The sequence below is a fragment of the Tarenaya hassleriana genome, unplaced genomic scaffold (genome assembly GCF_000463585.1).
Source record: "Tarenaya hassleriana unplaced genomic scaffold, ASM46358v1 Cleome12, whole genome shotgun sequence".
In the NCBI taxonomy this organism is placed as follows: Eukaryota; Viridiplantae; Streptophyta; class Magnoliopsida; order Brassicales; family Cleomaceae; genus Tarenaya; species Tarenaya hassleriana.
This window is the reverse complement of record NW_010962392.1, coordinates 1,432,740-1,455,333: the sequence shown is the minus strand read 5'-3', so window position 1 is coordinate 1,455,333 and position 22,594 is coordinate 1,432,740. Positions and strand designations below refer to the sequence as shown.

Here is a 22,594-nt window from a genome sequence, read left to right as displayed (position 1 = left end):
TCAGCCAAATATGGACCCCACTTAAGTCTTTCTATTGGGCCTAAAGCATATCTGAATTGGGCTTCTCAGGCCCAAACGTCGCACTCCTAAAGACCCAAAGCATTCGACAAGTTGGTGAAAGCCCAAAAAAATGTTACATCAGAACCGGAGGGCAAGAAATCTGTGTAGCAACCGAACTAAAGCATCACTTAGTTTGCACAACTATTCCATATATATATATATATATAGTTCTTATAATAAGCTAACTGGCACGGTCCGTACAAGAGAGCAGTCTCATTCTCATACCATATAGATAAAAGGGAAACTAGAACGTTAACAAGTCTACAAACTTTTTAGTGCACTTTTGGAATCTACCAAGAAGAACAGGCGACAAAAGGAAGCAAAGAGATGCAGAGAGTACCTGAAAGCCCATGTGATGCCATGCCATGCCATGCCATGGCATGACAGCGTCTCTCATTCCATGCGTTTGCGCTTGTTCTTCAGATTATGAAACATTTTCTCAACATCTGCAGGTGTTATGGTCTTTGACGGCCCAGCAGTCTCCTACAGTACACCAAATACACCTTCTTCTCTTTAATAAAAAATGAATAAAAAAACACCTCAAGAAGAAACTATAATATCATATGCAAAATGCAAGATGAGAAAACCACCAGCAAGCTTCTACCCTTTTAGGAGATTTGCCCATTTTTACGTACCAATAAACCACGGAACTCTTCTTTGAAGTCTTTGATGCCATGCAGAATCTCCATCTTGGCTACGTGGTCGAGGTTGTTGAGAAGATCTAAGGTTTCGCCCTCTTGTCGCTCCAGTTTCTCCGATCTTTTCTGCTTTGCCCTCTTCTCATACTCAGCTATTGTGTCCTCCACGTCAAGTAAATAGCCAATGTTCCTCTGGCTGTACATCTCTAAGCATTTCTCACATCTGCATAGGATGTCCCTCCAGTTTTTGGACAGAAACAGCGGTTTGCTCTCAAACTCATGAGGACAAGACTTCGGATCTGTCGGGATAACACAAGCAGACAGCCCCTCGATGGATTTTGAGTCGTCGTTACTCTGGGAGCTATCTCCGACAACAGTTTTTTCAGGTTCATTACCATTCTCAAGCTTGTCGGGTCTAGCATCTGTACAGGTTTCCTTTGACTCGGTTTTGCCTGAACAGGCATCAGCAGAACCAGTGGTTTCTGTCCGAGCAACCCAAAGGTTTTCGGGATAAAGTGCCAGAAACGAACAAATGGGCGAGCAGAGTTTGCAAATGAAATCCTCATACACCGGCTCCCCTTCCTCGTCTCTTGGAATCTGCTGCTACACAGCAAAAGAATTGAAAGCGTAATCAGACCTAAAGAAATAGATCAAATTGAGTGCTTATATGTCAACTTTTAAGAACAGGACTTATAGCTAGACAGCCCATATCAAACTGTATGCAAAGTAAGCAATAGTGACAAACCTGACTACTAAAATCACCGGTGGAATTCAGACCGAGATGCTCCTCATGAAACCAGTCTTCGCATATACAGCACTGTATCATCTCCTCCTGCTCTTCCACATTCGGGTCGGGGTAGGGTCGGTCGCAAGTGCAGTACAAACCTTTGAAGTTGTGATTGTAAGAATTCTCAGAATTTTCCGCATCTTTGCTTGGGAGAAGCTTACATGCGAAAGCCCCAAACTTTGAGTTCCCACAATCACATTTGAAATTTCTCTTGGTCCAGAGTTCCAAAACCTTTGTAAGAAAGAAAAGGTAAACAAAACATCAGGAACCGATTAACGTGTCAAATGAGACCATTTCATAACGATAAAACATGAAGCAGCTTAAGTACCTCATGGCCGTCGTGGCATGATAAACAGCAAGCTGTGCAAATTCCGGCACTTCCCTCGGGGGTACAAGTCAAGCATGAGAAAATGGCTTGCCTCTTCATATAACCCTTTGCATACGTACACTCATCGCCCTCGTCTCCACCCAAAACCAAATCTGCTTCCTTTAGACCCATAACCCACAAAGCATCAATGGCAATAAACACCATCATGTTCAGTAATTGTGCCATAACACACACACACACACAGAGACAAATCCAAAGAGTAGAGATGAAAATAAACAGGGACCCTAAGAACAATCCGAGTAGTGGATTTCAATTCAGATACAACATATACTGAGCAAACCAAAAATCACTCAGAAAAATAGACACCCGTCTGAGTAGTAAGCCCAAAGCTGTAAACTGAGTAAAAGGGTAGCTAATTAAAGGTCATGATTCGTTGTTTTGGATGCCGAATTAGAAGAATCAAAAACCCTAAATTGAACCATACGGGCGGAGAGAGAGAGAGAGAGCGTCTTTACCAGTTCGTCGGCTTCTATGCTCTCGATATATTCATTGATCGACACAGTCGCCTCCGCTTCATCGTCGAACTCGCCCGAGGCCATTTTCGCAGAACCCAGTGATTCGGAACCGTTTATTCTTCACGATTGTCAACCTGAAATCAGTACAGAATCAAACACGAGTACAAAATGCTCGAAACCCAGATAAAATCAAAGACACCTCGCCAACAGACTCCGGGGAAAAAAAACACAGAATCCTAAGAAAACAAAACCCTAGATTCTTCCAGAAACAGAGGGCGAGTGAGAGATCTCGACAACAAGGAAATTACCCGGACAGCCCAATCGAAAAGTTTCTGATATTAGGCTCTGTTACTCTCGCGAGCAGATGAAATCAATGGCGGAATGAGGAATTGGGGGACATTTCGCGATGTTAAAAGGGAAGGAGGTGGGTTTTCCAGTAATAGCTATATAATGAACAAGGACTGTACGGACATTTTCCCGCCAATAAGCCCCATTTGATGGAATTCCATGCGCCGTTTTCCCTCCACCATCACCATATTCTCTCCCCCCACTTCCCTGCCCATGTCAAAGTTTCACTTCGTAAAAATTAATCGAACATAATTTTCGGAGTTTTGTTTATTTATTCGTCTTTGGACTCTTAATTAGTTTTTTGCATCAGTAAATCTTGTTCAGTTAAAATTTACTAAAAAAAAACCCTAACGGAAGTAAATCAAAACAATATTTAATAATATATATGCTTTAATAGGCCCCCAAAAGATGAACCATTAGAACCACTTGTTCTGTCGAGGCTTCCAACTGTTGGGCTTTCAGGCCCGTTGGCGGAAAAAGAGATCTTCTGACTCGTTGAGAGGGTTTCCAAAACGCATCGTTTCGGGTGAGAGGGTTAATGAACCCTAGTCTTCGCGATTCTTCCATTATTCAGACGATGCAGACTTGGGGAGAGAGAAAGAGGAGAGAAAGGCGATCGGAAGGGGATCTCGTCGGCGAAGCTGCGGTGGAGCAAATTCGTTGTTTTCGGTCAGGTTCGTCTCAATTCTCCTTGTAGCCATGGGCCTAACACAGGCCCATTTACCCACATGGTTGTCAGTGGGCCTAATACAGGCCTATTCGGCTAATTTAATGGGCCTGGAATTGGTTGAAGAAGTGAGAGTCAATCTCTTTCCAGGGCACTTGGTTTTCGACCATACCGTGGCCCCAGTAATCAATCTTGGGTCTTAATATCGGCTCAAGCTCAATAGAATATTGAGCCTTTTGTGGGGTTCTTGATCAACCCACATGAGCTTTAGCCGTACAACTGTTATACCACGCGCAATCACATGACGTGGAGGACACGCGTCTATTGGTAGTGTTGTTGGAATATTTAATTAGAGGTGAACGAAATTTGTTATCCGGTTCGAAGTTCACATATTAGTTGGTTCGGCTTTTTTTATTGATATAATTCGTTTCGTTTCGGTTTTGTTTAGAGGTGTAAAACGGGTTCGTCTGGTCCAGTCTGATTCGTTCCGATCTCGAAAAATTTTAGTACATCCCAAGCCAATTCATTTTTTAGCGAATCAAAAATATATCAGCTCAGCCTATATCGTCTTAGTCTGTAAACCAAACGAATCGGTCTGTAAATCAAATATATAAATTTTTAAAATAAAATTTTAATACTAACAAATATTTAAAACTAATTTTAATATTTAAAATATACTAAAAAATTAAAAATTTAAATAAAAATAAACCAAATATGTAATAAAAATATAATTTGTATATAAAAATATATTAAAATTTTAAAATTTTAAAAATATTTTTTTTTCTAACCCACGAGCTAGTTGGCTCGCCATGAGTTCGATTCGTGACGGGTTGTCTTGTTTGACCCGATATTTTTTGAGTTTCAATATTTTGAAGCCGACTCGAAAAAATATGGAACAACTCGTGAACCAGCACACGATCCACGTCTCATTTTACACCCTTAGTTCGGTTTCGTTTTCACCTTTTAATAAAAACAAATGATATTTTCTTATAAAAATTTTGTTTTTTGGATTGTTTTTAATTCGATTTGACTTTGAAAAATTCGATTTCTGAAATCGATTCCGTTCAGAAATTTAGATTGTTCGGTTCGAAAGCGATAACGGATTTTTTTGGTTTGGTACGGTTCAATTTTATAAAACCCGTCCACCTCTATATTTAATTATTATTGTGCTTGAAAATAAAAACTGGTAGCCTATGACAGGTTTTTCAGTTGCATCACCATTTCTACTTGATATGTCGAAAAGCGAACAATCATCGACCGAAAATATATGTGAAAAATCAATTTTTTTAAAAAAAAGAAACCGTGGATATATGAACCACATTCTACAATGCATATGAATACGTTACCTTCTTTTTTTTTCTCTTTCTGTTGCTTTAGTTTATGCAATATATGATATATGTTTAAAAAAACATGGAGCAAAAAAAATAAATGCGATCAGAAATTAAAAAATTGGAACTTAAATATCACATAAATTTGAAAAAGTACTTCGAATATATTATAATGTTTATGTGTAATGGTGGAAAATCGAACCTAAATAAGTATTGCGTTTGATTTGTATTTTTTTACATAACACCTTAAAAGTTTCTAGAACACAGCTGAAATTTTGAGTTTATAATATTTATTTGCGATCTTTTTATATTCAAATATTTTTAGAATAAGATTTATTTAATGTTTAATTATTTATATGAACTCTAGGTTCTAAAGTGATTAACATGTGACACCATCAGGGTGACTGAATGACAAGGAGCGCGATGACGTCATATAAATAAAAAATTGAAGAATAAAATATCAAATAAAAAATTAAATAAATAAATAAAAATCGAAAATATAAAATCCACGCGGAAGTGAGGTTTGAAATTTCCACGGTCCAATCTCCCTCTTGACTGATACAGAGTGTACCGTGTGATATTATTTCTAATATTTTAATTCCGTTTTTTGTAAAATCTCGTAATTTCCAGTCATTGTCAAGAAATTTAAAATTGTATATTTCCTGGACATACAACGAATATACAAAACAGTGGCGATCGACAATAAAATAATGCGATTATGGTATATTTATAAACATGAAATAAAGTTAAATTGATTTCATCTTTCAGTATTTTGGATACAAAAATAAAGACAACATTTACTATTAAACACCATCAGAAAAAAAACTTTAATGTAAATTTAAATAAAATCTGATATAACATTATAACATACGCATTGTAATGGAGTGTTTAAAATATGATATATATATATATATATATAAGTTGACATCATTTATATAATATTCGGGTATGTATTATAGTATTGGGATTCGTCGTTCGAGATAGGACGTGTGAAATTGATATTACTGTGGGGTTACGAGCAAACATAAATTATGGGCTATTTAATATTTTCTGATATAATAAAATAATACTTTATAATTTATGGCATAAAGTTAGATAACAATCATTTGATATTGAAATTTTCTCATGGAATATATTTTATTGCAGATATTTAGACTTGGTCAGCACAAACCTTCTTACACTCCAATAATATCACACTAAAAATTGAAATTTTAGAAGAAAAAAAAGAATAGATATATTATATTTTTTTTTCCAAGGAGGAAACATTTTTGTCCCCTCCAAAAAATACACTATTATTATTTACATACAACGGCAAAATTAATAATATACATGCATATATAAATATAGAGAATAAAGAAATTATACAAAGCTTTATAATACACACCAACAAAACAGATTATAACTTTTGCAAATAAACAAACAAGTAGAGAGAATCTTTAAGGTAACACAGGTTGTTTATCCTTAATTAGTTGTCTAATCTAATTAATTAAGCTAATCGCTTGATTAATGGAATTAATCAATTACAACTATGTGGATTTGAATTGGTCAGCGTTTGACCTTCACTTCGCCCACACTATGAAGGAGTGAAACTATACTCCTTATGACCAAAGACTTTTCCCCGAGTTTGAAAGTCTTTTTCTTTTTTTTTTTGTCTTTGTGGTATGACCCAATGCCTTTATATTTCGGACCAAACACACTTTCCTTTCATCACAATCCCAACCACATTCTCTCTCTCTCTCTCTCTCTGACCCATCTCTCTCATTCATCGTGTGATCCCATATCGATCACTCCTTAGCCGTTATATCGATTACCGGACAGAATATTCGATTTCTGATCGGTCTCGAGACAATTTTCATCCGGAGAAACCGTTGTTCTTGTCCACCCACGATCCAAATCCGATGATTCCGTAGATTTTTGCATGAAATGTTGTACCATTGTTGAGCAAGAAATCGAACAGAGAATTTCTTTGATTTTTGTGAGAAATCTTCGGGGAGAAAAATGTTGAATTGGGACACGACGACGCTGGTCAGCGAGTTGATTCACGGGATGGAGGCGGCGAAGCAGCTCCAGTCACACATCGGAGAATCGCCGTCTCCGTCGCCGGAATCTTTTCCGCCTACGACGGAGACTAACGAGAGCCTGGTGCTCCGGATAGTTTCCTCGTACGAGAAAGCTCTGCTGATGCTGAACTGGGCTGGGCCGCCGCCCGTACAGCCGGTAACTCCACCGGCGGCGGCGGTGATTCCGGTGTTGAACTCCGGCGGGAAAGCGGAATCTCCGGCGTCGATAAACGGGAGCCCGAGAAGCGAAGAGTTGAATCAAGATTACAACTTTAATCCAAAGAAGAGGTAGACATTGAAAGAAAATGATTTTTTTTCCAAAACAAATGGTAAAAGAATCAAAGAAAGAGGGAATTGAGATCGAAAAAAAAAATATTTGCAGGAAGACGATGCCAAAGTGGACGGAGAAGGTGAGAATAAGCCCAGAGAGAGGGTTCGAGGGTCCTCAAGACGATGGTTTTAGCTGGAGAAAGTACGGCCAGAAAGATATCTTGGCTTCTAGATTTCCCAGGTAACCGGTTAACGATTCCAAACCGAATAAAAATATAACCGTACCGAATAAAAAAACAAAATAGTTATGATTTTTTTAGAAAATGTAAAACCGAATTCGAATCTAGACCAAAACCGAACCGAATATAATGACCGGTGGGTACAAAATTTTCTATGATCGAATGACACGAATAGATCAAATATCGTATCGAATTTGGACTGAATACCGAAACATTCCCCGTCCAGCCGGTAACTCCACCGGCGGCGGCGGTGATTCCGGTGTTGAACTCCGGCGGGAAAGCGGAATCTCCGGCGTCGATAAACGGGAGCCCGAGAAGCGAAGAGTTGAATCAAGATTACAACTTTAATCCAAAGAAGAGGTAGACATTGAAAGAAAATGATTTTTTTTCCAAAACAAATGGTAAAAGAATCAAAGAAAGAGGGAATTGAGATCGAAAAAAAAAATATTTGCAGGAAGACGATGCCAAAGTGGACGGAGAAGGTGAGAATAAGCCCAGAGAGAGGGTTCGAGGGTCCTCAAGACGATGGTTTTAGCTGGAGAAAGTACGGCCAGAAAGATATCTTGGCTTCTAGATTTCCCAGGTAACCGGTTAACGATTCCAAACCGAATAAAAATATAACCGTACCGAATAAAAAAACAAAATAGTTATGATTTTTTTAGAAAATGTAAAACCGAATTCGAATCTAGACCAAAACCGAACCGAATATAATGACCGGTGGGTACAAAATTTTCTATGATCGAATGACACGAATAGATCAAATATCGTATCGAATTTGGACTGAATACCGAAACATTCACGCCTATTTTTATCAATGAAAATCAAAAGGTGACCAAACCGAAAGGAAATGAATTGGATGATTATAATTTTTTCAAAAATCGAAATAACCAAATACAAATATATCCGAACCAAACGGGAATCGAACCCAAACCAACCACCCCTTATCATCATCATCATCATCGAATACTCAATGTTTTCGTTTAATTATTACAGGAGTTATTACAGATGCACGTACCGTAACACGCAGAACTGTTGGGCGACGAAGCAAGTCCAGAGATCGGACGGTGATCCAGCGGTCTTCGAAGTGACATACAGAGGAACACACACCTGCTCGCAGGCGATCCCTCCCCCGGCTTCCCCCGAAACGCAGGACGCCAAATCTAACAAAGCCACCGGAAATTACCAAAATGACCCTCTCCACAGCCTCGGGACCAATCTCGGCGTCGACGCTTTCTCGTTCCCGGCAGCGACGTTGTTTTACGACGACTCCGACTTCGGATTCTGCCACGTGGGTGGTTCTGATCCGTCGGATTTCCCCGGGCTGATGATGTCTTCTGCCAATACCTCCACGGGGAGCTCTCCAATCTTCGACGTGGATTTCCAGTTCGATCCGACGGTCGAGATTGACACTGGCTTCACCTCTTTTTTCACGCGAGTCGATCTCTAGAACCGCTAGATCCGACGGTAGAAATTACTCTAAAGATCTGTATCTTTTTTTTTGGACTAAAATAACATTTTTTAAGATTGCGAAGCCGGTTAAGAACCGGTTTAGTTGATGCAATTTGGGAAAGAGGCGAATATTTTGGGAAATTTTCTCCAATTAAGAGTGTCCTAAAAAGGAATACAAAAAGATGTTCAGTATACGAGCAGATAGACATTTTTTTTAAGATGGCGATGCCGGTTAGTCAAAATAACACCTTTTAAGATTACGAAGCCGGTTTAGAACCGGTTTGGTTGATGATAATGTAAAAGAGGCAAAAATTTTGGGAAATTTTCTCCAATTAATAGTCCTAAAAGGGAACACAAAAAGATGTTCAATACGAGCAGATAGACTTTGAACATCTTGGACTTAGTTTTTTTTTGTGAGCTTTCTACGAAGTAGTAGTGGCTGCACATTTCTTGTTGTACTCTTCCAGTTCCTTCTTGTAACTTTCCATCAATTCTGCGGCTTTTCCGTTGTAAATCTGCCTCCCTGCTTCGTCGAGTTCCTGCATTTTTTTTTTCAAAGAAAGCATGAATGAATTGAATTCATGTGTATATCCTCATAATGAAGAATATTTTGGTTACCTTCCATTTTACGGAGATGAGGGCGTTGAGGGTCGAGTTGTTGATCCCAGGGCGTTCTTCTTGCAAACTCTTCCTCGCGTCTTTGCTGTAACAAAATGGACCGACGGTTACAGAAATGTTTCGATTTGGTCTAATCCTCTTCTCGATTGAGCTTAGGGTTTAGTACCTGAAGAGAAAGAATGAAGAAGCTGGCTTCTTGGGCTTGTTAGGATCAACGTTTTCGTTCTTCTTCTTCTTCTTGGTCTCTTTCTTCTTCTGCAAGAAAGATATGAGCAAGTCTTGGATTGGGCATTAATGGTGGAGGGGCGAAGGGAGAGAGAAATCACCTTTATCATGTTTTCGGTTTTCTCCTTCTTCTTGAGAAGTTGAAGTGCTTCCTGTTTGTGGAGCTTCATGAGTTCCTCATCTTCTTTCTTCTGATTCATCTCTTCTTCCTCCTTCTTCCTTTTGTAAACCTCCATCTCTTGCAGGTATACCTCCTTGTTCTTCTTCGCCATCTGTTTAATTTAAGTTATACTCAAATATTAGAGATCAATGAAGGAAAAAACCCGCACGGCAATTGCAGTGAATACTTGGAAACACACCATTTCGTATGGTGACTTTTGTTTTTCAGACATGTTCTTCCACTCTTCTCCAGTTGCCTTCGCCACCTCCACAGGGTTCTTATTTTCTGCCCTTAGCGCTGTTCTTCTCTGGTTCGCATACATCAGGAAGGCAGACAATGGCTGTTTTGGCTTCAGCGGATCCTTCTGCTTCCTGAAGACAACAAGTAAATGTTGTAGTCAGCGCCCATTTCTTATTATTCGTATCAGATAGGTAATGATCAGTGAACTGAACAAGCTTGTTTTTACTTGGCTTTCTTCTTGTTGTCCTGGTCAGCTTCCTGCACAAACTGGAGATACTGATCAAGCAACTCCATGGCTGTTTTCTGCTTGTGGTCATCCTCCAGCAACTTCATGGCTTCCTTCTCACGCTTCTCCTTTGCAATAATCTGGAGATATGCTTCCTTCTCCGTCAGGTACCTCTCTTCGTAAGGCTTCTTCTCTTCAGCGCCGAGAGTCTTCCATTTAGCGCCGAGAATGTTCGAAGTCTCCTTAAAGTCCGCTTCTGGATTTTGATTCTTGACTTCATTCCAATTGTCCTTGCACCACAAGATATACGGTGTGGATGGCCGCTTCGTCTCGGGACAATCCTTCTTCTTCTTCCCCTTCTTTTCCTGTTCTGTTTGTACGAGTGATTGATTGAAAGGGAAAACCTGAGGATCAACGCAGACATTTTCAAATCAGTCCCCAAAAGACACTAATATCTTCTTCTGAAATCAATTATCAGCAACGCAATGAAATCGAAAGCACACAACTGAAATCATCATCCACCTCTTGGATATAATTTTATCTTCATATTGATTGATTCTCTGTCTTAATTTTTGCACAAACACTTTGCCATCAAACGAAATTCAAACCAAAATTCTAACCAATCTATACAGTCTAATTTATTAATCCTAGATCAAAGCTTAAGGATGTATTATAATTTATATGGCGCTACAGAGAACTGCTCCTGAATCAAATTCCATAACAATCTAAATCCTATAAATCGTAAGTTAACTGGATCAACTACATATTTTGTACAACACAGCTGCCGATCAATCACATCTACCGAATAAATCCCCCAAAATCATCTCAAATAATATAATCTATAAACCAAAATTAAAATCAGGAATCAGATCTAGAAATCTTACCATGTTAGGCTTGAACTCCTTCATCTTCTGCAGCTTCTTCAACTCCATCTTAAGCTTGTCCTTCTCGGCACCTTTACTCTCCAGCTCCTCGTCCTTTCGCTTCAGGATCTCGTCCTTCTCCTTAAGCAACTCCTCCGTCTTCTCCTTCTCGATCTTCATCTTCTCCAGCATCGCCTGCATCTCCATCAGATCTTTCTCGAAAGACTTCGCCGCTTGTGCCTTCACTGAAGCCGGCGACGGAGACGGCTGCGTCTCAACGATCTCATTCTTCTGCTTCAGCGCCTTCCTACCCCTCGATTTCTTTGCCGGAGCTGGATCTGCGACCGTAGCCATTTCTAGAGAGAAAGAGAGGGGGGAGAGAGAGAATGGGATTTGAAAATTAGAGAGAGAAACGTGAATACTGCGAGAAGCCCTAGCTGGTTTTATATAGGGAGAAAGATACAACGGTTGGAAAATTTGAAATTCAAACAGTAGTTTTGCAGATTGAAGAAATCCTTGGCGTCCGAAGCTTATGGTAAGCTTTTTTCCCTTTTTAAAATTTGACCGTTGGAATTTGGACGAATATTACTCTTAAATAAATATATTGCTTTTTTTTTGTTTTTTTTATTCCAATATGTTACCATTAATGATTCATTAGACCGATTTACCAAAAACTACGTGGAACAAATTACTTTTGAAGCAAAGACGCAATATGAACAAAGAGCAATCATCCATCTACAATCCGGTACCAATCTCCGGTTCAACACAGTTTCTAACGGTTTACCAAAATTGCACCAACAAAGTAAGAAATTAAACCCAAACCGAGCCGGTTTCCCTTCTTCCATCCGGTTCAGCCGTCAACAATGACCTCCATGATCACATTGTCTCAATTTACACTGGTGTGTGATTCCATCTCCCTGATCAAACCGGGTTTTCAATTCTCCCGGTTAAGCAAATTGAATACGACCCAGTTTAGCCATTGACTATGATCTCCATGATCACATCGTTCAAGTAATCAATGGGACCAGGCAAGCACCAGTGAAGGCAATCGTTCTGTACCTTCGTCTTCTGGTCCCTCTCGAACGGTCTGTACTCTCTGTACGGACCCGGGTGGCCGTCGGGTCGAGTCAGTAGCATTCCGGTGAAATCTAGAAGCCTCATGGCTGTGCCGTTCTGTCGAACCGCTCGCTCGAACTCACTGAATTCGACATCTCGAAGAATCTTGTTCAGATCCTTGTTCTTGATGTCTTCTTCCCCAACTGGTTCTGTCTTCGGACATGTCCCCCCGTTATGCCACTCCCCGCCTTGGAAGTGATCAGGAGTTGATGTCCGGAAAAAGGTCATACCTTTACTGTTAGAATTCACGAGGAAGTCCATGACATTACGCAGCGAATTCTTGTACGCATAGGCAAACCCTAGTTCCGTGAGGTTCGAGTTCTCGGGGCAGAAATGGCAGCCGACGGGATTTCCATTCTCGTGGTACACCCCGGCTTTCAAGAACCATTTCCCCGTGGAGATTATCGTGTAGTCGAGGCTCGGGTAGAGATCGGTCCATGTTTTGTCGAGTTTATCGAGCTGGAGTTGGGCAATGGCCATGGAGACACCATTGGAGTCTTCGGAGATTACAGCCTCGATGAGGAACGGGGACCAGATGTTGGAAATGGTGAAGTTGTGCGACGGAAAATGCCACCGTTTTGATCTGTAATCTTTGTCATGATAGACTTCAACAGGTTCTTCAACCTGAAAAACATGTTTTCGGGCTCATGAAAACTCAAAAAGAGCAATATTTACGGCTTCAGACAGCGTATTTTCAGAATATTCGCGATGTATTCGTGAATTCCAATCACGGATTCGTACAAAACATACGAGTTACACCCTAATGCCATACCCAAAGGGCGGTAACTACAGGTTTCAATAGCGTTTTACATGAATTACAAGATGAAATCTGCATATTTTATTCAGTATAGGATCGAAATTGTAGTTTTCAGCTAAGATTTTTATGAATCGCGTGTTTAGACACTAGCTAATGTATTCGAACATATGATCATTGTAGATTTCTCGGAGAAAATAAATGAACCCATACCGTGGAGAGCATACAGAGCAAAGACTCGACATGGTTACGAGATATGGAGTCACCGATCAAAGCCCAGGATTTATTCCTCATGAGTTGTAGAAATCTCTGAGCATCAAAAGCAGGCAATGAACAGTCATGAGGCTTCCATTTCCAGTAGAGAAATCCCGAGTCAGGCCTGCCATTGGTGATGCAGTTCTGGTGTTGGACTATGAAATGGCAAGTGCTGTTCGTGTAGATCGGTCCCGATGGATTCGGGACCCATTTCCCGGTGAAGAGATCACATTTCTCTGTCACGACATCTGATGCAAGAAAAACGGAACAATGAGTCGATTCTTATCACAAGTTTGAGTTCAAGAATTCCCGGGAAGCTGAGGAATTCCAAAGGGGGTACAACTTCAAATCAAATCGTTGAAATGATATCATAAAGCTTGAATCGAAATTGCATGATTGATGAACAGAGTACTGGAAATCAAACATGACTCTCGCAATATGAATCTACCAAAATTTTTTGATAAGAGATTGATAACATCACTAAGAACATAACTAATCACTCAGATCAATCCATCTGAATATCAACATGACCTCGCGAGACGGTGTAAACCATCGGATTTTGAATAAGAAAGCCGGAAAAACTGTCAAGAACATCACAAAAGCTCGAAATGAAGTACGGTACCATTGAATGAAACTCGAATTAGATCACAAGGTTTTAAGTTCTAAGATTGAACCATAAGAAAAAGCTTGAGCATAGTGAACAAACTATCATGCAATATCCAACAAAAATCAACAGAGTATCACTTGCATTAATCACAATCATACACTTCATAGGACAAGAGATCACATGAGCAGAGCAACAAGATCTAATGAAGTTTCACTTTCTTTCACCACTCAACAACCAAAACCCATCAAGAAATTTTCAACCTTTCAGATCCAGAAACATCGCCACAGACCCTAAATCTCAGAACTGTGCCCAGACAAAAAAAACTTAAATCCTCTCAACAATGGCATCAAGAAGACGAAAGATTCACAGAAAAAGCCGTAAACTTTCTCCACAAACTAGTCTTACCTTGAGGAATTAGGTCCTCGTTATCGGGCACAACAATGGTCGGCGGCGAGATTTGGGCACTGAATTTTCCGGCCAACCACACTTCGATCGGAGAAATCTCGGCGGAGCGGAAGAAGAAGAAGCGAAAGGAGAGACCCGCAATCAAAATCACGGAAACGAGCTTGACGAGAAGAAGATGTCGCTGATTCGTCGAAGAAGAAAACCAGGTCAGGTTCGTCATCTTCGTCTCGCGGGTGGGCAGAAGAAAGTATGTTTAGGATGAGCTTCTGTATGACCAGAAGCAGGTTTCAAAAAATCTATATTACACTTGTTATTACAAATAAACAAGACAACGTTAGTGTATTTTCCTAAGGCTTAAAATTTTGTTCTGTTTTTGTAAGAACTTTAAAGAGAAATATCATTCAATTTTCCACTTTATCCTAAAATATTGTTCTGTTTTTGTAAGCCTCTCTCCTCGAATTTTTTTGGGATGAACAGCCAATTTTTCGTTTTAGGCCTTAACTGAAAAAAGCTTTCCATTTTTTGTGAGTTAAAAAAACCAAAAAATATACAGTAATTTTATTATTTGATTTTTCCTAAAACTCGATAAATCATTTTTTTTCAAAAAAATCAGCCAAAATTTTTTTTTTTTATATTTTCGCCTAAAAAATATTAGATTTTTTATCAAAAACTAATTATATAAATTATTTTTAAAAAAATCCATTGTTTTAAAAATAATTTCACACTATAACTATATCTATACAAAGATAAAATAAGATTCTTATTATTTTTACCATGACGGACCTAGAAAAAAATATAAATGGGGATATTGATTTTATATATATCATTTTATAGAATCAAATGCTATTTTTATGGGGTATAGGATATTTTTTTTCATAATTTTATAAAATTTGCCTAAGAATTACTTATTTTTTAATTAGAATGGGTCATGTACCCTCAGCCCTCCTAATTCACATTATACCTGTAACTATAGGTATTTTTTAGTTTTTAGTTGATTTTTTCTATAAAATATTTTTCAATCTTGTTTGTTTACAGAACTTTGTCGGGTTGTCCACTCCCGATGGATATATAGCTTGTGGATCACAGACAAATGAGGTATGTCCCTCTTGAATGCGGGAGGAACTCCTTTATACTTCTATATTAGTCTGTCTTAAGAATCTCCCTTTGTTGTCATCACACATCGTCAATTACCTGGTAGAACCTGAGGAATATATCACAGATTGAGAGAGTTCGATTCTTAGCTATACTCAGTAGCTATGGAGTTGTACTTCTTCCCCATACAAAAAGTGTTATATCCATGTGAATAATGTTTCCCCTGTATTACTTAACTCAATTGATGAGAGTCCCCAATAAGTTAACTTTTGGGTGAGTTCTATCCATGGGCTTTGGGACTTAATTGGATTCATTATGGATTAGTGGGTTCTATCATTCAGTTGCTCTCAATCTAAAAAAAAACTATTTTTTGGGTGTTCCATATTTGGAACTGCAAATGTGTTTTTCTTGTCTATTTTTTTCTAAGGAGTAACTGATGACTAATCATCAATCTTTTTTGTACACAGCTCGTACTGAAACTAATCATGTTCGTATTGCCATGCTTCTCTAGAACTGGAGAGAACTGATTCCTCTGTGTTTTTTCCTTCATCAGGTTTATGCCTACCACCGATCAGTGGCGGACCTACATAGTATTCAGTGGGGGCACGTGCCCCCATATAATTAGTCAAAAAAGTTAATTTCTTTCTATGTTTTATATAATTATTGAGCAATATTCATAAATGCCCCCCAATAAGATTATACTTATTTTATAAAATTATACATTGCCCCCCACATAAAAATAGTTTTGGGTCCGCTACTGCCACCGATCTCTGCCAATGCCCATCACTTCCTACAAGTTCGGTTCAATGGACCCCGTTTCGGGTAGGCAGAATGATGATGAAAATGGCCTATTCGTGTCAAGTGTCTGCTGGAGAAAAAGATCGAATATGGTTGTTGCTGCTAACTCTAGTGGCTCTATCAAAGTCCTGCAGTTTTTCAAAGAGTCACTTACAGAAACCGAGGTGATCCTTCACCTGCAACTCCCTAAAGGGCAGGGCGGTGCACAAATCATCTCCGCACTCTTTTTTTTTACAAGAGGGCTGCTTCCAGGACTCGAACCCGTGAGCTTTAGGTTACAACGGTAACACCTCATGCCTTCAATGGTAAACTGGTAATGACCCGAGATCTCAACACAAACGATACGATCTCAAATCTTCTGGCTCAGGGGATAGCAAAGGGCCAAAATCAGGGCTTTGAATGGAGGAACCCTTTGAGAAACAATGGGGAGAAATCAAGGAAAGTGATGTTTTCGAGACAAGAAAGATACATGCTTTTCAGTTTATCTCTAGACATTGGAGGTTTAGGTTCTGAAAGTGAGGTTCGTTTTATGTTGATAGGGTGTTTGCTTAAAGAATGGTCCGTTAGGTAAAGACAGCAATGCCGGAAAGATCGTTTGAAAAAGAGTTGAATCTCTTGTCGGCTCTAATATGTAATGAACTTGGGAGGAGATTGTTCTCTTCTCCATTTTCTTGATGCAAATTTTCCTCGAATTGTCCTTTGATGTGTAAAAACTTACACACACGGATTGAAGTACTGATATGTTATTGCGCGATGGGCTCTGATAGGATCACATGTCGGTGTCCGGACATTACTGACGGATATGCCACGTGTCCTAGAAATAGAGCCAAGCCCATTCTAAGCCCATTTCAGGAACACATCTTTAAGCCCATATTTTTGAAATATAACTCAACAAAATAATACGGTAACTAATAATAATATCTCGATCATGAAATAATACGGTCGACAAAATTATCCGACCACTTGTATCGATCAGGAAAAACCGCACGGATCCGGTGCTGATACCGAATTTAGTACATACGAATTCAGGTTTTCGTTTCAAATATGGGATAAAAAAATTATTGAAAATATAAAATTATTCCAGCTATTTATTAATTAAAAATATAAAATTACGCTCGTTTTTTTGGTAGATGTGGGTTCGAGTATTTATGGTTACCCAACAAATTCAGTCCACTATATATATGAGTTTGGATAGTAAATCTGATTTTCGGGTTTGGATGTATAGACACGTTACGATTGTGAGGTATTCAACGCTTACTCAACTCTAATATACATTTTAATTAAAACATTTTTTTTTGATAACCGGGTAATCTCAGGCCCAAAGGGCCCAAACTAATCCCGACCCACACGCACAACCGGCACCACACGTGTGGGATGTGAAGCACCCGAAGGTGGCCAGAGGGGAAATCTCCATACCCTGGGTGTTGAACCCACGACCTCTTGTTCAAGAAGTGGGGTCTCAAACCAACAGAGTTGGGGGAGTTCCCCTTAATTAAAACATGTTGACACATCTTCGTATTTTTCTTCACTCGTAAATATTTCAGACAACAAATACACATATATGTGTATGTATATATATATATATATACCCAAATCCACACCAAATTTTATACAACCTACGAAAGTACATACAAAATACAACAAAAGTGTTTAGTGGCAACAGCCGTAGTGGTTACAAAAACGAATAATAAATGAGTTTACAACTGAAAATTTTGTTGGTAGGGTTTTGTTCTTTCTTTTTTAAAAAAAAATCAGTAAAAGGTGGTAGAAGGGATGAAACATGTTAAATGCATGGGGACAATATGGTACGTAACGTGAAGGGGGAGGGGGGGGGGGGAATTTAAAATTTAAAACATTAATATCCGTGGGCCTTGGTTTTTATTTATTTATTTGGGGGGGGGGGGGGGGGTAATTTAAAATTTAAAACATTAATATCCGTGGGCCTTGGTTTTTATTTATTTATTTATCTCTGCCATTTTTCATGAGACGTTGTCTCTTTCATCCGTATACGTACCTTTTCATCATTATCATGTCTCTTCGTCCATCCATTGTGTGTGAATGTTATCTACTACTGTCTTTATTTATTTATTTATTTATTTTTGGGGGGTAGGGGATTGTCCTGTAGATGTACTGTATATTTGTGTGTTTTTCCATGAATGAAATTATGATTATACTATGATGTTATTGTCGGTGGACCGGAACTATGTTATAATGTGAATGCATGGTTTTATTACATTGTTTAAAATAATAATTCAGATTATCGAATATACCTTCATGAAAAATTACTATCGTGTATACCTCAAAAAAACTAAATTAAAATTCTTTGAGTCGTATCATATTATCGAATAATATAGTTCAATATTTATCAAAATATTATTCTTTTTTTTTATTATTAGTTGAGATAGATTTCGGCTTTCACGGTCAACTGGGCTTCATATTGCTGACGCAGACCGGTTCAGATTAAAATCTTACATTTTGGGGTTTAGCTGAAAAAACAGAAAATCAACAAAGAAACGTTGAGCATAATTATTTCATTTTTAAAGTTTACACGATAATATAATCTTAAATATTTAAATTTTATTATGAATTACAAATTGATTCATCGGTTCAGAATTAAACCGGTATTCAGATTATCCCAACCAAGAGATCAGTTGAACTTCGGATTACGACCGTACTGGGGGAGGATCCTTGGGACAAACCGTTGAGATCCGGTATGACGTGGACGGCTGAGATTGCAAATCCTCATGATTCTCTATCCTTCGTTCTAATTGTTATTTCTAGTCAAATATACAACTCGGTACCTCAAAAGATTTCCCACGAACTAGGGGAGGTCATTTTCCTTTGGCTGAATAAAATCCAACAATAAATAAATTCGAATTGAATAATATATAATAGTATTTTAATGAAATATAATATAAAAATCAACTCAATATGAATATTTTAAAATAAAAAATTTATATACGAATCAAATATTAAAAAATCTAAAAGTTTAAACAAAATATTTTTTTAAAAGAAAAAAATGTTTTTATAAATATAGTCTACTCAAATCCCAATAAAAATTTAGTCAAATTTAAATGTAAACAAATCGAATCAAAATCAGTATATAAAATGAATGAATATTTTAAATCCGATCTGAATTGAAAACCAAAATGTCTATCTTTAAGAAAGATGGTGATATACATTGGGTTCCAATATAGTTTTTTATGCATCTTATTATAATGTTTAAATTGAACTAATAACCTGAAATAAAATAGGCATAATCGATAGTCGATTAAAAAATAGAAACTATTAAATTAGTCTAGATGGAAATATACTAAAAAAATAACAGCGTAAGATTATTTTCAATTAAATATTTTATACATTAAAAATACAAAATATCTATATCCACGAAACACACGTAAAATACATTTTTATGAATAAAATATAATTATACATGCCTTAGTGTAATATTTTAAAGTTAACAACAATATATTTTCACTGATTTTCTCATATCATTTCAAATAATATTTTTAGATATCATATTCATAAATTCGGATCTTTTATTTGATTTCAGTCAGAATTCTACCAGTGTCCGCTTCTGCTATATTTTAATGTGTGTGTGTGTGTGTATCTATATATATATCCCCATCAAATATTGCTATTATAATAGTATTTTTTTATGTGACAGAAAAATAACAAAAAAAGGGGTCTTATATGAATTAGGGGTCCCCATTTTCCTCTGTATGAATCTTACAAAAACTCTGGAATTTTATGACAACAAAATCTTTGCCGATGGGACAGCCTACGTATAAATATATACGTACACATATATACACGCATATACATAGTTATTCGTGTGTGTGTGTGTGTGTATTGGCAAGTGTATCACTTGGCCCATGACCACATGAACTCGGACCATAGAAAGGCCACTTGTAAAGATTTATGGGCTCATTACTATACGAGCAGATGATAAAATATTAAATACGTAGCTGTTTTTTTTTGTAAAAAAAAAAGAAAAATGAAATTGTTTTGCAAATTGATGGGCATGCATGAATGAATCACACAATTCTCATGACCTAATGGGACCCAACTCTTTAATAGTTCGTAATTATTATATGTTTAAAATAAAATCAAATTCGTATAAAAACGATACAAAAAAAAAATAAATAGAATTTTTGAAAATTAAAAAATAAAAGTAACCTAACCTAACCTCTGATATGTCAAATAAAATCAAAATCCAGCTTTATTAATATTGTGTTTGCTTTGGTTTTACGGTTTATTATATTTCATATGCGATTGGTCAGTCATTATAAATATAATATTTGTTTAACTAAAAATAAGAAAACCGGATTTCAGTATCTTTGAAATTTAACCAGCAACTTGCATGCTTCGTCTTGAATTTAATTATTAATTTAATAAAAAAAAAAGGCCTGAGGGGGCAGAGAGAGGGATAGGGATCTTGAGGGAAAGTGACATAACTTTGCTCTTTCTCGAGTATTTGCGGCTACAGTCTACGTGTCACTCTTGTTTGTTCTCCGTTGTATCAGAATTTTCCTCTACTTATTAATTAATTATTTTTTCCAATTTCCGGTTTTCCAAGAAACGATTTGCAATTTTTTATTTACCAAAAGCTTTTTTCCCCGAATTTTAATCTACAAAATATTAAATATTATTCATTTAAAATAAAATTTCTCATCTCTACGTTACAATACAAAAAAAAAAACTTGAATTAGAAAGCAATGGTGAAAATGGTTACCAACTATCCGGAATACTTATTTTCTATATATGCTATTTTTTAGATTTAATTTCATTGTAAAAATACAATTACAGTTGATAAATCTTGCACAAAAACACAATTTTTTAAATTCATTAGATTTACAGATGTTGATTTCCTTTTCCTAATTAACATTTCGATTCGATTACTAAAATTTAACCAAATTCAATAGAATAATATATATTCATGCTAATCAAATGTTAAAATTAATCATATATAATTTTCCTAAAATCAAACTTATCGAATAGAAATGCAGTTAGTATTCAACATAATAATATTTGCTTGAAAAATTTTAAAAATAAATACAATATAATATAATCAAAAGTGAATTTTTTAAATAAATATATTTTGTAAATGAAAATAGAAGTTGGGATAACAAAATTTACACTAAAACAACTTATGTGAAAATTGAACGAATATAAACTATTTATTAAATGAATTTTAAAATAATCAATATAAATTCACAAAATTCAAAATATTTAATTATAATTAAAAGTATTTTTTTCAACTGGTCGTGAACACGTATTTACTTGTTTGAAGAATCTTTCTTATATGTATATCTAATTATATTTGGATAATTTTTAAATCTTAGAGAAAAGTATGATTTTTTTGTCCTAAAAGGCAAAAGAACATAATAATGGTCTCTATCGATAGATGAGGTAAATGTGTGTGTTTTTCTTGAAATTAAAAATATGCTTTCAGAAAAAAAACTAAAAACTTACCGTAATCAACATATTATCAGAATGCGATTTAAATGTGCTTTATTATGTGATTTACCAAAAACGACATAATAATATTAATAATTAACGTTAATTCGGTGGTATTGTGCATAATACAGTTTGAGAGAAGAATGAAACAAGTTTCCTTTATATGGACACACTTGCTTAGATTCGATTCTTCACACGTGTAATCTTTTTATCTTACAAAACTAAATTAATCAAGATTTTTCCATTGTTCCCATCACGTGCGGTGACACGTGCCTCAGGGCAACTTCAATAATAAAAAAAGAGAGATGATAAAGGAATTTCCAAAGGGGAAAAATAAAGAACGTGGACAGTGAAAGAAACTCGTCCCCCCCCCCCCCACACCGTTATGCGACGGGAGTTTCATAACGCTAATTATATAAATAATTTTTTTATACCAAAAAAAAATCTTAATTTATAAGACAAAATTGAAAGAAAAAACAAAACAAAACTAAAACCGTAAACACCGCTTGATATTGTCAAGTTTCCACAGGTACTAAAACACGCGACCGGTTAACGGCCGGTTTATTTATCGGTGTTTTGATTCAGACCGCGAGGAGAGGATCCGACCCGAATAGGTCCCCTATGTCTTGAAAATGGTCCTCCACGTGCCAGCTGGAGAATCCGGACCCGAACCCGGATCCGAATTCAAACCCGAGATTCAAACCCGGACCCGTACATGAGAATAGATCTTCACCGAATATATCCCCGCCGAAAAAGTCGGGCACCGAGCTTCGGAAATCGAACACGTCGTCGTTTTGGAACAACGTTGCCGAGAAATCCGAGAACGACTCCGTCACGGTGGTCGACGGCTCAACCACCGTAGGTGATGGCTTGGAGGATTCCTCGACGGAGAACGGAGACCGGAGAACCGACACCGGCGAGCAGATTCCGACGCTGGTGCTGGTGGAGGCGGTGGCGTCGGCGTTCCCCGGCGGAGGCTTCTCCGTCTCCGCCATAGCGCGTGGCGGCGGGGTGGCGAAGTTAGTGAGCGCGTCGGGGCCACGGAGCTGGATCGCGGCGTTGTCGTAAACCATGGCGGCTTCCGAA

General features: G+C 37.4%; 5 protein-coding genes across 7 annotated transcripts in view; 1 reads left to right on the top strand and 4 right to left on the bottom strand.

Moving 5' to 3' along the window:
* Window positions 1-115: 115 nt before the first annotated feature.
* Window positions 116-2,847, bottom strand: LOC104806435 (putative E3 ubiquitin-protein ligase UBR7). Of its 3 annotated transcripts, none has more exons than XM_010531336.2 (6): window positions 2,637-2,847; window positions 2,329-2,462; window positions 1,814-1,972; window positions 1,444-1,716; window positions 696-1,295; window positions 116-543 (listed from the first exon to the last, which is right to left on the bottom strand). In XM_010531336.2, the coding sequence occupies exons 2-6, from the start codon at window positions 2,410-2,412 to the stop codon at window positions 454-456; spliced, it is 1,206 nt and encodes a 401-aa protein (XP_010529638.1). In that variant the 5' UTR covers window positions 2,413-2,462; window positions 2,637-2,847; the 3' UTR covers window positions 116-453. The 3 variants fall into 3 exon arrangements, with proteins under 3 accessions (XP_010529638.1, XP_010529636.1, XP_010529637.1); XM_010531334.2 differs by having other exon boundaries at window positions 696-1,301; window positions 2,637-2,846; XM_010531335.2 differs by having other exon boundaries at window positions 696-1,298; window positions 2,637-2,845.
* Window positions 2,848-6,246: 3,399 nt separating this feature from the next.
* LOC104806433 (probable WRKY transcription factor 41) lies at window positions 6,247-9,060 on the top strand. Its single transcript, XM_019201646.1, has 7 exons — window positions 6,247-6,254; window positions 6,618-7,019; window positions 7,114-7,242; window positions 7,416-7,425; window positions 7,467-7,600; window positions 7,695-7,823; window positions 8,234-9,060. The coding sequence occupies exons 1-7, from the start codon at window positions 6,247-6,249 to the stop codon at window positions 8,685-8,687; spliced, it is 1,266 nt and encodes a 421-aa protein (XP_019057191.1). The 3' UTR covers window positions 8,688-9,060.
* Window positions 9,061-9,093: 33 nt separating this feature from the next.
* LOC104806434 (high mobility group B protein 6) lies at window positions 9,094-11,436 on the bottom strand. The gene is made up of 7 exons (XM_010531332.2): window positions 11,043-11,436; window positions 10,159-10,562; window positions 9,892-10,063; window positions 9,634-9,804; window positions 9,474-9,562; window positions 9,308-9,392; window positions 9,094-9,228 (listed from the first exon to the last, which is right to left on the bottom strand). The coding sequence occupies exons 1-7, from the start codon at window positions 11,373-11,375 to the stop codon at window positions 9,112-9,114; spliced, it is 1,371 nt and encodes a 456-aa protein (XP_010529634.1). The 5' UTR covers window positions 11,376-11,436; the 3' UTR covers window positions 9,094-9,111.
* A 273-nt stretch (window positions 11,437-11,709) lies between these two features.
* LOC104806432 (protein trichome birefringence-like 23) lies at window positions 11,710-14,469 on the bottom strand. Its single transcript, XM_010531330.2, has 3 exons — window positions 14,159-14,469; window positions 13,105-13,394; window positions 11,710-12,761 (listed from the first exon to the last, which is right to left on the bottom strand). The coding sequence occupies exons 1-3, from the start codon at window positions 14,376-14,378 to the stop codon at window positions 11,994-11,996; spliced, it is 1,278 nt and encodes a 425-aa protein (XP_010529632.1). The 5' UTR covers window positions 14,379-14,469; the 3' UTR covers window positions 11,710-11,993.
* Window positions 14,470-21,996: 7,527 nt separating this feature from the next.
* Window positions 21,997-22,594, bottom strand: part of LOC104806431 (ethylene-responsive transcription factor CRF2-like) — a 1,766-nt gene continuing 1,168 nt past the window's right edge. Inside the window, exon 2 of the mRNA XM_010531328.2 lies at window positions 21,997-22,578. Within this exon, the coding sequence (XP_010529630.1) occupies window positions 22,090-22,578 (489 nt within the window). The 3' untranslated portion in view covers window positions 21,997-22,089. The remainder of the gene's footprint in view (window positions 22,579-22,594) is intronic.